The sequence below is a fragment of the Tarenaya hassleriana genome, unplaced genomic scaffold (genome assembly GCF_000463585.1).
Source record: "Tarenaya hassleriana unplaced genomic scaffold, ASM46358v1 Cleome8, whole genome shotgun sequence".
In the NCBI taxonomy this organism is placed as follows: domain Eukaryota; kingdom Viridiplantae; phylum Streptophyta; class Magnoliopsida; order Brassicales; family Cleomaceae; genus Tarenaya; species Tarenaya hassleriana.
Genome location: NW_010970490.1, coordinates 3,474,169 through 3,488,197, shown reverse-complemented (window position 1 = coordinate 3,488,197; position 14,029 = coordinate 3,474,169). Strand labels below are relative to the sequence as shown.

The 14,029-nt window shown below is 36.3% G+C and overlaps 4 protein-coding genes and 1 non-coding gene across 6 annotated transcripts; 3 read left to right on the top strand and 2 right to left on the bottom strand.

The window, feature by feature from the left end:
• Positions 1-3: 3 nt before the first annotated feature.
• On the bottom strand, positions 4-1,872 carry LOC104802798 (40S ribosomal protein S21-2-like). Of its 2 annotated transcripts, none has more exons than XM_010526566.1 (4): positions 1,789-1,872; positions 734-797; positions 511-643; positions 4-214 (listed from the first exon to the last, which is right to left on the bottom strand). In XM_010526566.1, the coding sequence occupies exons 2-4, from the start codon at positions 781-783 to the stop codon at positions 149-151; spliced, it is 249 nt and encodes an 82-aa protein (XP_010524868.1). In that variant the 5' UTR covers positions 784-797; positions 1,789-1,872; the 3' UTR covers positions 4-148. The 2 variants fall into 2 exon arrangements, with proteins under 2 accessions (XP_010524868.1, XP_010524869.1); XM_010526567.2 differs by lacking the exon at positions 1,789-1,872 and adding an exon at positions 1,692-1,772.
• A 1,508-nt stretch (positions 1,873-3,380) lies between these two features.
• LOC104802797 (protein RALF-like 22) lies at positions 3,381-4,177 on the top strand. Its single transcript, XM_010526565.2, has one exon. The coding sequence runs from the start codon at positions 3,660-3,662 to the stop codon at positions 4,011-4,013; it is 354 nt and encodes a 117-aa protein (XP_010524867.1). The 5' UTR covers positions 3,381-3,659; the 3' UTR covers positions 4,014-4,177.
• A 908-nt stretch (positions 4,178-5,085) lies between these two features.
• TRNAE-UUC lies at positions 5,086-5,157 on the bottom strand. Its single transcript has one exon. It is a non-coding gene; the product is annotated as a tRNA-Glu (tRNA).
• Positions 5,158-7,625: 2,468 nt separating this feature from the next.
• On the top strand, positions 7,626-10,873 carry LOC104802795. The gene is made up of 6 exons (XM_010526564.2): positions 7,626-8,105; positions 8,773-8,942; positions 9,339-9,394; positions 9,560-9,585; positions 9,701-10,118; positions 10,251-10,873. The coding sequence occupies exons 1-6, from the start codon at positions 7,913-7,915 to the stop codon at positions 10,579-10,581; spliced, it is 1,194 nt and encodes a 397-aa protein (XP_010524866.1). The 5' UTR covers positions 7,626-7,912; the 3' UTR covers positions 10,582-10,873.
• A 985-nt stretch (positions 10,874-11,858) lies between these two features.
• On the top strand, positions 11,859-13,741 carry LOC104802794. Its single transcript, XM_010526563.2, has 3 exons — positions 11,859-12,065; positions 12,528-12,618; positions 13,476-13,741. Exons 1-3 carry the CDS (start codon positions 11,996-11,998, stop codon positions 13,606-13,608), a joined length of 294 nt encoding a protein of 97 aa, XP_010524865.1. The 5' UTR covers positions 11,859-11,995; the 3' UTR covers positions 13,609-13,741.
• Positions 13,742-14,029: the final 288 nt, after the last annotated feature.

The following is a 14,029-nucleotide window of genomic DNA, read 5'->3' as shown; positions in this document are numbered from 1 at the left end:
AAAAATCCTTAAGAGGAATAATAAATAAATAAATAAAGCATCTCCCTGCATCAAACAAAAGTCTGATTGGACAAAACCTTGTTCCTCATATCCCTTAAGAAAATGACACCATTGGAGAAGTGGGTGATGAAGAAAGAACGTTGAGTCTTCACTGTTGTCGGGCTTCGACCTTCTTCTTCTGCCATAGCCTGTCAATGGCACCGTCAGCATCTCCCTGCAGATTTCAGGCAACACAATATCGGTGTTAACGTTGTTTCCCAAGATGATCAAACCTAAGAGTGTCATAACCACACATCCATGCAGAGGATGACATCATCCATCATGTTTGAAGCATAGAGATACACGAGTGGATTTGATATGAATGATCAAACCTAAGGGACGCAACTAGTTGGTTTCTGTTTCATTGCAAGTCAAACCATATAGTCTAAGGATCAGGTGACAAATCGAAAGACAAAATAAAAGTAAGAGTAAGAATGCTTGCAAAGAGTCATTTAGAGAAATACTACAAACCTGGGCACGGACAAAACCGCAGAGGGCAAAGGTGGTGAACTGGCCAGTGTAGATGCCATCTGCATCCAGATGACCTATATTGATCTGGACAGAGGCGTGATCCTTCGAGGTGATCAACCTGTTAGTAGCCGAGCTGCAAGATCAGGGCGAAAAAAATCAAAAAAAGGGTCGGTAAACGAGCACAACACATGTATCGTGGAGAAGATAGAAACGTTGTAAACACCATTTCCTGGGGATGTAAAGCTCGGTGATCTGACCCTCTTCGTTCTGCATCTTGGGAGATCAAACTGAACCAATAAACAAATGCTTCAGTGTCGATTCTAAAACCCTTTTGCCAAAATAATGTGAACATTAAGGGTCCTCATCTTTCTGTTATCTTAAGTGTTCCATTCACATTTCTCTCCCAACACTGAAGTAATTCATTGTATACACCCATTGAAATAGCCACTACAAGACAACTTATTCTGCAGTTCTGAAAAATCAACATTCAACGCATGAACATTATCAAAAGGCAGGTCAGAGCATAAAATGGTAAAACATTCAAGAACTAAGCAAATTCCACATGCCGAGGAAAGAGATTGAATGAATGCATTCACAAATGGAAAATTCTTAACCAGCTATCAGCCCAACCTTCCTGCCACAACTAAACATGATGTCAACTCAAAAAATCAGCCCGACGAGGACCTGGATCTCTCGACTCTTTGGCAACTGTGAGGAGATGTTGTGGATCACCGAACAAATTCATTCAATTCGGGTATAAATATCTCAATTCCATCTGATGGCTATCAAAACTTTGGATCCTAGTTCTTGTTTTCTAATCCGAATCCCATCTAACACGTTAATCTTGATGCTATGAACTAACACAGTGGCAAGTGGCAACACAGCTTCGATGCCAGAAACCCCAAAACACTGTTTTGTCTGAGCAAACTCAACAATGTAGATCCTTTCACAGAGACTGGAAAACAAGAGAGTATCCTAACAAAACTATACAAAAGATTTGCAAGTACGGTCTCAGTATCACGGAAAACCGTCATCTGGGTAGTGGTTGGAATCAAAGGAATCCATCAAAAGATTCAACCTTTCTACATTTTACCTATCGAAATCGCAGAATCTCTCGGACGAATACACGACACGAGGACTTACGCTTGTATTTTCAGAGTAAACGGATAAAGGGTTCTTACTTTTTCTACAGATAAACATACGCCGAAACGAAATTGATTTCAGATCGAAACAAATGAAGCGGCGGATTTGGAAAGATGGAAAAGGATGATCATTTACCAGTTGAGAAACAGCAGCAGCGGGAGACAAAGACGATGAATGCAAAAATCACATGACCTATCTCCACTTGTAAGTACCTAAAACCCTAACTTTTGTCGTGTTAATGACGAAAATACCCTCTCTCTTTTTTGGCTTGAATATATATATATATATATATATATATATATATATTTAGAAATGATAATAATATCGAAAAACAACAGGCAAAATATATCAAATATTTGGATTTTAGCACATGAAATATTTAATCTGAATTCGTATACTATATTTGTAAATATATATATATATGTCATAACAAAATAGTAATCATAATGAACTTTATTATCATTGTCAATATTATTTTCATACAATGAATGAAATAAAATAAAAACACTGACATTAGATTTCACGGGGAAGAGCTGGCAATTGGAAATAGGAACGCGCAAACGCCGTCATTGGTGATCTGTGACTTGGACCCACATTTTTCTCCTTTTAAACGGACCGCCGCTTCTTCTCTTAACGCCGTTAAATATCACCGTTATCTTATCACCGAAGAAAAAAAAGTAGCCGTTGCTTCTTGTTTAAAGAAATTATGATTGGTGTGCGGAGATAAAATAAATAAACAAATAAATAAAATTGTTCTACACATTGGAATTTGGAAACTTTTTTAACACTTTATAATTATATCAAAATAAATTTGGAGATTTTTTACATTCACATTATGGGGGATAATATATGTACAACGGGTAATGGATATGATATATATATATATATATAGATGTAATTAATCACCTAAAAATTGATATTCATATAGATTTGAATGTTATTTGATGATAAATATTAGATATTGATTTAAAATTTTAAATTTTCAAATATTTTTTGTTTGCAGTTGTTTTCCAAATTTCTCACTTTTATAGTTTTACAATTTACGGCCATTTTTAAGCACTTTTTGAATTTTGATTCTTTTAATAAATTGTAATGGTTTACTTTATAACGTAAAAAACAAGTTTGAGATCTTGGGAGATTGGATGGATGAATTCGGTGAGCACAACTATCGTGTGAATGTGTGATTTGATTTAAATTTTGTGAGATTATAAAAATTGTCACATTCTATATATATATATATATAGTATGTAGGCGGTGAATATAAACAATGTTAGAATTATAAGTAGTTTCCATGTCTTTATGTTGATTTTGACGATGGTAACAGTGTTTCACCAAAATCTCTGGACCATAATTAAATTCAGAGATTATAGTGTTTGATTTAAATCCATATAAAGTTATAAATTTGTAAAATTAGGCCTATTGTATGATAATGTATCTTTTTAATATTTGACCATCTATCTACACATCAAAAACTGTAATAATTCGCAATCGAATTGATACCGTACCTAACTGTAACGGTGCAGGTAAACGTTAACGGAGCATTAGACGGACCCATCTCTTTCTCTCTCCTCAGGGAAACAAAGAAGCCGTCTACCGTCTACCCAGTTGCCGCAAAAAGACTGCCCATAGCTTACCACTAATTTACCAATTTGCCATTCTAATGCTTCTGTCGGCTGTACACGACATATACATAGGCATAGGCTTGTAGTATTTTTTTTCAATCCACGACTGATGGAAAGATACATGTCTAGATGCAAATATTCTCCGGCTAACGAATCGGATGGCATTTCCGTAAATAAATGCTAAACACGACCCGTTATCTTAATTTCCTCGGGATATAATAAGAAGCCACATTACATTCCCAAGGCCAAAGCCCTGTTGTGGTCTTCAGCTGTCAAGTAGAGAACAAAAGAAATTATTCACAGAAATCCCAGACGAGGAGAAGAGAAGGCAACAAGGAGCAAATCGAAAGTCTCCGAACCAGAAAGAAGGTTACTTGGGCGGAAATGGTGAGATCTCGCGCGATCTACGGCATCCTCTCGATCCTCGCGATCTTAACCGCAGCCGTCGAATCCGCCGATGACTACGGAGCTGCTGTGGGACTCATCCGCACCGGATCCTCGCTCTCAGGGTGCAAAGGATCGATCGCGGAGTGTATGGCCGAGGAAGAAGAGCTCGAGCTCGGCTCGGAGATCAGCAGGCGCATACTAGCGACGAACAAGTACATCAGCTACGGTGCGCTCCAGAGGAACAGCGTGCCCTGCTCTCGGCGCGGCGCTTCGTACTACAACTGCCGGAGAGGAGCCCAGGCGAATCCGTACAGCCGCGGCTGCAGCACCATCACCAGGTGCAGGCGTTGAAGCAGCCGAATCGGTAAAGTGAATTTCCTGTTTTGCCCTTCACTTCCTTTTCTTTCTGTGGTTTTTCTTTTGTTTTCATTTCATTTCATTGTCACACTTTGGGGAAAAAAACTTGTATTGGTTTCATAAAAATATAAATAATGTTCATATTCTTCGTATGTATAGATTGCTTTGGGGGGGGGGGGTTCATTGTAATGCCGTATTCATGATTTAATTATTTTTAAAATTTTGGTAAATAGAATAGGTAGATTTAAGTATTAATCCGATGAATAATTGAAATGGCCAATGATACTTTAGTTCTGGTGGTTATTGGGAGGATGTTATATGATATAATTGGAATTGGACCGAACACCGTATAAAAATTCATTTCATGACATGTTTTTTTTTTATTAAATCAAATTAATTAAATTGAATCAAATATAAAAATAATTAAAAGTAGGAAAAGAAAGAAAGAAAGAAAGAGTTTTAGTGAATAAACATAAAATCCAAACATGAAGTCGGGTGATTAATGCGATTGGTTCAAATAATCTTTTTTAGAGTGATTATATTTTTTTTGGATTGGTAAATCCGACGTGTCATTAAATCTGAATCGTTCCAAGTTTCAAAAACACTTTACGACATAATGAAATTAATGCGTCGAGTTCTCTCCAACGTGGAATCGCACGCATCGAATAATGAAAAAAAAATGCTATGATATGAACAATCCATTCAACTGAATTAATAGAATTTAAAATTCAAATTTCAATATATATATGGAGTAGGGTTCTTGAATTTAATGGCATGTTGTTGGTTGCATGGTAAATGATGGGGGGACCATCACAGCCTAACACAATCCAGAAGATTTTGAATAAATATTTTGTCCTTTTGGATCGTCGGATTCTTTAATTCTCTATCATTTATTTTTTGATTATTTAATTGGCATCATATTATTGTCGATTATAATTATTTCCACTCGCAACTCCAGCTTTCCAATAAACATGAATTTACCATTATATATATATATAAATATAAATATGTGTGGGAATGTAATAATGAGTATTGTAATTAAACTGGAATTGTTAAGGGAAAAAAATTCCGTTGCCGGGAATCGAACCCGGGTCTCCTGGGTGAAAGCCAGATATCCTAACCGCTGGACGACAACGGATCTATTGCACTTTGAAAAACTATATTTTAGATAACTTATTTTCACCATTTTAGCAAGTTCCAAAACACTTCTATGTGATATCTCATGTCTATGTTCCAAAACGCTTCTCAACTCCGTAATTATTTCGTTTGGTTTTATTCTTAGTCAGACGCATTGCAATTAGTTTATTATTGCATTTGGTAAGATTCTTCACTACAAAAAAAAAATGTTTGACGATTTAAAAAGATAAATTGCGATTGAAGATGCCGATTAATCTTTAACTAAATCTATACTGCTTGTGATATTATATTTGGAAATTCAATTATTCACATTGAAGCAGGGCTTGACAACTATTTTTCATAGAGTTGGGGTCCAATCATAAATATATAAAAGTAAAGCGGTACATTTGTGAAACCCAAAAATCTCATTGACTTTTTGACCACTCCCTCCCGCTTTCAAAAAAAAAAACATAAAAAATGCCCCACATCATAGGATCCATATAAACTCGGAAACTAGTTTAACCCCAAAAGCACATCTCTCCCCATGTGTGATAAAACTCTTGCCATCCATATAGGTTTTTAAAGTTCTTGCGCAAACAGAGAGCACATTAAACTCAGGTTGGGTACCCGAAATATCTCTAAGAATCTAGGGTATGAAAATGTTTATCCAATTACCTGAACCCAAAACTGATATTCAGGTTTTGTTTTTCAAGATACAATCCGGTCTCCTCTCATATAGTGTTTGGGAAATCAACTTTCGGGTTTTTTTTTTCTGGGTCTAGTCCCATATGAGTCGTTCGTTGGGGCGGAAAACCCCTACCTTAGTTGAACTAAAATATTTGTATAATGTGAAAATAGGAGGCGGTCGTGGGCGTGGTTGATATAGCCGTTGGTTCTATTTGTGAAACTGAAGCCGAAGTTTTCTTCCTGACCGGTTTGATGTGGTTTGGGAGAAGATGCATTTAACATTTACCATTTGGTTGGTTTATCTGTTTAAGACGAAACTCCTAACCGGTTCGAGGTTTTCTTTTTCTCTTTACTTGTAAAATTTTCATTCTTAGTCTACCTTCGGTCCATATTATTAATATTTGTCGATTTAAGTTAAAGATAACATTGTTTGTTAAACATTAAGGGAAAAAAGGGGAATATTAGATATTCAAAGTTTTTTTTTTATAAAGGTCAAGTTCATTCCTTAAAAAAAGTAAAAAAAGATAATAAATAAATTGAAAATGTGGACCAATTATTCTGCGCTTGGGAACATAATTGCATCGGGCTTACAAAACTCTTGACTAATCTTTGACCCTTCTTTTAATTTCCCTTTTTTTAATAAATACTCCCTCTGTTTAATTATAGATGACGTTTTAGAACAATTTTTTTGTTTCAAAATAAATGACGTTTTCCGATTTTCAATGTATTTTTTAATATTTTTTCCAAATTTACCCTTAATTAATAATATTTAAATATTTTGCATGCCTAGAAGTAGTAATTATCTATGCAATAAATAAGGGTATTTTGGTTAAAACACTATTTTTCTTAATTTGTGTGTAATATTCTTAAACGACATTTAAAATGAAACCGAGGGAGTACTATATTACTATTCCGTTTTAAAATATTTATAATTTTAACTTGTTTTATTTTTTTTAAAAAGAGAGAAAAAATTATATATATTCTTATTTAATATTTTTAATTTTATTCATTAAATTTTGATGATAAAAACAATGTTATCATTAATAATTTATTAGAATTTGGTAGAGATAAAATTGAAAATTATTGTAAAAAAATGTATTGAAAATGTAAAATGGTAAATATTTTGAAACATCAAAAATAATCTAAAACTATAAATATTTTGAAACGGAGCATTTTGTTTTTGTTCCACCAACGTGTCATGGATTTCTTTTTTGTAATTAATTTCCTCCATTTTATATGCTTTAAGGCTTAAACACCCATAAATGCACATGTACAAATCAACCTATTATATAGAAACAACGCATAATTTTTTTATTATCCGTTCTACATTTATGTCACTTATTCGAATCAATGTTACATAAATGATTTTTGCCCTTAACCTAATGCAATAAATGTGTTTAAAAATACTATAATTTTAAATGATTTGGGAATGGTGAATAACTTTGCAATGTGAATAGCTCAAATTAATTTTAACAAAGAATGATAATTAAATGATATAGCTTAAATTACAACCTTATTTATGTGGAATGTTTTCTTTTTTTTTCCTCTTCCAATCTATGCTAATCAAAATTGCAACTTTTTTTAAACAAAAAACTTATAAAAATTTAAAAATCAAGATAATCGAATAAAAAATAAATTTATTAAGAAAAAGAATCATTTTTATTTAGGAAAGTAAACCAAAATTATTATTGTGAAAATGGAAATAGACAAGAAAAAAAAAGGAAAACATGAGGGCAGCAGCTAATGTCAACCGAAAACCAATCCGTGAGAGTGAATCTGAGCCGTCCATTATGGAGGTCGGACAGCGGTTATTGCTTGACCCATAACCCAATCCTTCTCCCAAAGAACACGCGGAGGGAAGAACAAAAAAAAGGAGCCTACTTTTTTTTTTCCTTCTTGATTCGGTCTCTTGCCATCGATCGGAGAGTTTTCGTAAATCATAGGGGATTTAAGTTCGTCTGGTAACTCGATCAAATCATAGCGAAAACGTATTGGGGTCGGGGGGTTTTTGCGTAATTGGGTTCGAATTTTGCGGCGATTTCATCGGTCAAAAAGGGGTTTTGAGATTTGTGGTTGTTCTGATTTCGGTGATGGGTTTAGGGAACAATGCAAAGGAATGCGATTTCGGGGATAATGATCTCGCCGATGACGGCGGCGGTTGCGATTCTCGCGACGGCGTTGATGGGTCTGCTTCGGTTGCGTGTTCGATTTGCCTCGAGACGGTGGCCGATAACGGTGATCGATCGTGGGCAAAGCTTCAATGCGGCCACCAGTTCCATCTAGGTGAATTATGCTTTCCATAAATCTGAATGAGATAGGTTTTCGTGCTGGGTTCGCATCTGATTTTGATTTGAACTTGTCAGGAATCTATCTTTTGTTTCGATTCGCTTAGAAAAAGCTGGATCTGTAGCGTTTCTGCGATATGATTAGTCCTTGTTTATGTTTTGGGATATATACTGAGTTTTGAAGCTAATCTGTTTATTCGTCAAAGAGAATTATGATTTGATCTTATTTTTGGTGAGGGATTGTGAGAAATCACATCATCTTGGAACTGATGACTCCACGATCACATGACTAGTCTTTTTTCTGGTTGAATCCTCATTGTTTGATGAATCTTGTTAGCTTCAGAATCTCTGAACATTCAAGGTTGTTGAATGTTTTGATTGTGTTTTTTGGAGGAATGAGGCACTTAGCCATTTCATGTCTGAATGTAGAGATTTCTATGTTTTTTTCATGTAAGCTGACCAAGTTTGGGGCTAGCTAATGGTTCAACGCTAGATGGAACCAAGGCCTAAGCAGTTAGAGTCAGTATATGTATGTCGGTTTGGTGGTTGTTCTTTACTGATTGTTAACCGATATTAGAATGTGATTGTAGTTGTGCAGTGTGCACATATCAAAGGCTTTGCCTTGAGAAAAATCTAACTGTTATATCTGTTTTCTTTGTTTCAAGATTGCATTGGCTCAGCGTTTAACGCAAAAGGCATGATGCAGTGCCCCAATTGCCGGAAAATAGAGAAAGGGCAATGGCTTTATGCAAATGGGTGCCGGTCTTTCCCGGATTTCAACAATGAGGATTGGACACACGAAGAAGAGATATATGATCTGGCATACTCTGAAATGGTAAGAAACTGAAAGTCCCGTCCACTTTACCAAATCTCTTGTTCTTGTCTCTTTGTGTGGGATTTTTTGTTTTTCGTTTCTGTATTTGTCGCTTTAATATTTCTAAAGCGAAGGAAAATAGCGTATCTAAGGATGATTTTGGTCACACGTAGTGTTTGCCCTTTTCGTGAAAGATATGAGCTTTTAATCGAGGGAATGAGTTTGTTGCTTAAATCATAAACAGCTGTTATTTATGTGACTTGAAGCAATAACTTTCATTTTAGAATGTTCACCGTATAAGAGCAGTTCTTATGTAGTAGGAGTGATCGGTTTTCGTTATAGCATATTGTTCTATTTGAGGTTTGAATTTTATAGTTCATTCATATCTTCTGAATCTTTATGTTCCATGAATTTCAGTCCTTTGGAGTTCACTGGTGTCCCTTTGGAAGCTTAGCCCGCCTTCCTTCTTTTGAGTAAGCATCTCATCGTGTATACATATCATAATCATATATGAGCTCTTTTCGGTAAATGTCTTGAGATGTACAACTTTGGCATTCTGAATTCAAACTTTTTTCCATTGTTCTTGCTGATGAGTTCAAGTTTGTTTACACGTTCCACTTCTATCTAAAACTCTGTAGGAACGGAGAATTTTCGCCAAGTTCATGTAAGGACACTATTATCCGATCTGTCCTTTTCCCCTTTTTTTGTTCTTGTTTGCGTTATCCCTCGCATTTTCTTGCGTTAGGGTTTTCATCCAGCAACCGAATTTGACAATACAGATAACGATCTCTTGGGCCAGCACGGTTTTTTCTCCGAACCAACAATGGCTTCTTCAGCAGGCCACTCTTGTCCATACATAGCCTACTTCAGCCCGGTCCATGCTTCGTCTTCGAGCTCAGGTTCAGACAGCTCGAGTTTCAGTAGCCACTGGAACTCGGGTTCATCGGTGGCGGGGGGAGTGCCAATGCCGTACTGCTACCCGGCTGTGGATCCGCACTATTACAGCTGGGATTATCACACGTCACCCCCACCACCACCTCCGTTCTCTGGATCGGGCGCTCACATTGGTAGTCCGCCTCAGCCAACGGCTCTGCGTATGGGTCCGAGGACTTCAAGGGCAAGTTTGGACATGATCAGACCCAGGCCGCCTCCTCCTGCTCGTCCTCCTCATTATATGCGCCCTTTTCTCGGCCACAGGTAAATAAAAGGTCTTTGGACTTTTACCCTCAAGAAAACAATGACAAAAAAACTATACTGATGATAAGATGAGATCAGATAAGTGTGTTAAACGGTATCTGAACGCTGAGCGAGATTGATGTTGTTGTGCAGTTCGGACAGAAGGGATCTGTCTTATCCAGGCAGCAGCGTGAGGAGCCGAGACAGAGTTCAAGCCCTTCAAGCTTACAACCGACCACTAAGTGATACAACTGCTGCTGTTTACCAGTCTGGTCGGAGAGGAATAGCTTCCGTGACGGCCTCGTCATCAGCTCCGGTGGGTGGCGGTGGTGGGTTCGTACGGTTTAACATATGGGAGAGAGATCAGTCTCTGCAGCCACAATCAGTAACGTTGAATCAGATGGAAAGAGACACGTCGTGTTGGACGACCGCGGCCGGAAGCTTCCACGACCTGAGACATGGAGGCGGGTCTTCTTCTTCGTAGAAAGCTTCCCACTCTGTTCCATGATATTCATAAAGAGAAAAAAAAAACCATTGGTGAATGATTTGAGACCATGAACTGAAACTGACTCCCCAAGTTATATGTAAAAAAACAAAATGGTTATGTAATGCTTTCGAGAGCTTGGAGCTGCTGCTCCTGAGCCCCGGCCCCAGCGGCTGGCGCGCCTGAGCTGGTTGGGGTTAAGGGTGTCGGGTCGTGTAGTTCGAAGGCGGGGGTTTGGACATTTGGTTATAATTGGACATGGGGGACATGAAGAAAGTCCTCTCTCTCTCTCTCTCTCTCTATATATATATATATATATATATATATATGCACGTGTTTAATGTATTGAGATGTCCTCGACCTTGTAAGATAGATAGTCGTACGGAAGCAAAGCCAGCCAGATACACGAAATTCACGGAGACATTGATTCCTTTAATTATGTTTGATTCATATGTACGGTTTAAAACATATTTAGTTTGAATTTGATAAAGATATAAAAATAGAGGGAAATTTTAATAAAATCCATTTTGTTTAAAAATATTTTTTATATAGATTTAATATAACCCGTATTTAATAAGAACTGAAAGATATAAAAATAATTAATATAAGTCTATAAATCAATTGAACTTATAGAAGCTTGTAAATGAAAAAAAAAAAAAGCAATAAGCCAAGGTAACTCAAATAATTTATTAATTGGTTTTGGTGGTGGATCGGTTGTGTTCTTTTTCGCCGCCGTCTGTAATCGCCCCTTGGTTTCATCGATTTCAATTTGGTATCGACATGTGTTTTCATTTAATTTTATAATTATTCATTTCTATTTTTTTTTTAAATTCGTTTTATTATACCCTGTTAAACAAAAAAAGGTTACCTAATCTTGTGTAAAATTTTGATAAAATCTTATGAGATAGAGACATCTTGCGTTACTCTCTCTATTTCAAAATATTTAACGTTGTAGTTTAGTTTATATTTTTTTAAAAATAAAAAAGTCAGATATATTTTTATTTAATATTTTTATTAATAAAAATAATAATATTATTAATAATTTATTAAAATTTGACAGAGATAAAACTGAAAATTATTATAAAAAAATATCTCGAAAATATAGAATGATAAATATTTTGAAATATGTAAAATAATCTAAAACAGTAATAAAGAAGTTCAAATTTAAAATTTAACCAAAAAAAGTTCAAAATTTTGTTAATAATTTATTGAAAAAAATTGTTTTCCCTCAAAAAATAAATAGGTCGGTGATTGTTGCTAGAGCCTAGAGGTATAAAATCGAAAAGGGAACTCGAATGAGCAAATTTCGGGATCTCTTCCTCGGCCGCTTCATAAGGATCGCTCTGCTCATACCCAAGATCTCTCTCTCTCTGTCAAATCCAAGTAAATTTTCTCTTCTTTTTTTTTCAAAACAATGGCGGAATCAAAGACCAGATTTGACGAAATCAGAGAATGGGTCTCCGAGCACAAGCTTCGTACCGTTGGTAATTGCTCCCCCTTTTTATCCTCGCGTGTTCATCGTCGAACGTTGTTCTTCTGTGTCGATTTGGCGTGTGATAAACGATGGAATGCGTCACTTTTCGCGTGATTTCGTTTTCTCTTGTTCGTTCAATGTTGGGGGTTGGCTCCCTATATCTTTTTTTTTTCCAATGTGATTTGTATTATACCAAAACCGAGATTGTCTGTTACATCCAATCTGGCTCCCTATATCGATTGCGTGTTTGGCACTTTGATTTGATTATGCTTTTTACCCTTTCTGTTATGGTTTGTCTCCTCGTGATTCATCTTGATTTCGATCGTCGTCCTAGGTTTTGTGCTTCGGTTTTAGTGTCAGTTCTGATATGGGCTGCCTGAGTTTTGATCATTCTTCGGGGATTTTTGGGTCTGAGTACTTTTGATTTTCGAAATTTTGTGATCCTTGATTTTGCGAATGCTATCCTTTGTAGGCTGTTTATGGCTAAGTGGCATCGCGGGATCAATCGCCTATAACTGGTCTCAGCCCTCCATGAAAACCAGTGTCAAGATCATCCACGCTAGGTAATCTATCTAATCAAAGTTGCTGAATTCTCAATGTTCCTTCTGTTCTTTAGTCGTAGCTTTGATCCCATACATTGTTTTAGATGGCATAAGGTATTGATGGATGGATGTGGATGGTTAAAAAATAATATCATTTCATAGAGGAGTTTCAAGTTTGAGTTTCTATTGGTCTCTAAATGATCAAGAAATTTGCATTGAGGCGTTCCAAATGTTCTGCTTCTTGCCCAACATTTGCATTCTTTGTTTGATGAAGTGTGAAGTGAACTTTGGTTTCGGTTATGATTTCCTCTATAATCTTCTGTTCGTGTATGCATTCTTCTGTTGTCGAAAGGTACTAAGCGATTTGGAAAAGAGACTGTACAAGTAACCTTTTGTGTTTGTGTGTCTTGTTCTCGCCATTTTTGTCGCTTCTTTTCCGTTAATCGAAGTTATTTCTATTCTGTTTTGGAATCTGTAGAGATCCATCTTGGAATCATTGCCTTTTATCCATCAATCTTCAGCCAAGTAAAAGCTTGTTTGCATTTTCTAAACAAATCGTTTGTCATATTGAACGGTTCAGTGATTCATTTTCGTGATGCATACGATAGCATTGATCATATATGCACTTGCCCATTTGCATGTTCATCACAAACATGGTAAAGGTTGCTCCTTTTTTTTCTTATGGAACACCCACTGTGATAAATATGTTACAGCCTTTTGGTTGTTCCGCATGCATATGCACACCTTGTCAAGATTTGGAAAAGAATGTTCAAAACCATTTTGTTTCTTCCTCCTTGGTCGCATCATTTGCCATGCATGGCAATCATCATCATCATCATCATCATCTCACGCGTTTATTACCGGGTTCTTCTTCTCAGGCTACATGCTCAGGCACTGACATTGGCTGCTCTCGCTGGAGCAGCCGCGGTGGAGTACTATGACCACAAAGCCGCAGCTAAAGACCGCTACCCGAAATTTCTACCGCCGAATAACTTGTCTCACAAGGACTGAAACGATGAAAAGCCTGCATCATCTGCCATTGCCGCCTAGTATGTTATTATAGATAACAAAGTGAAAAACTTTCATTACTACTAGAGAAACCGATGCATGAGTGTTTTTTTTTTTTTTTTTTTTTTTTTTTATGGATAAGCACATTATTTTACTCGACGTTTTGTTTAAGAACAATATTATATCACAGTGGAACACAGAGAACATACGGATATAAACCAAGCTAAGTAAAAGTTCGGGCTTTTTTTCAATTTTCTCGTAAAAAAAAATTATTAATGGCTACTATTCACTAAGCAAAAGTTCAAAACCCACATATACATGAGACTGGCTAGCACTGTACTTCAAAGGCCAAGCATTTTATTGAAAACCAGTATTATTTGCATGTTATGGTAAAGATGCAGGGTTAATTTGTCAATTTAATAAA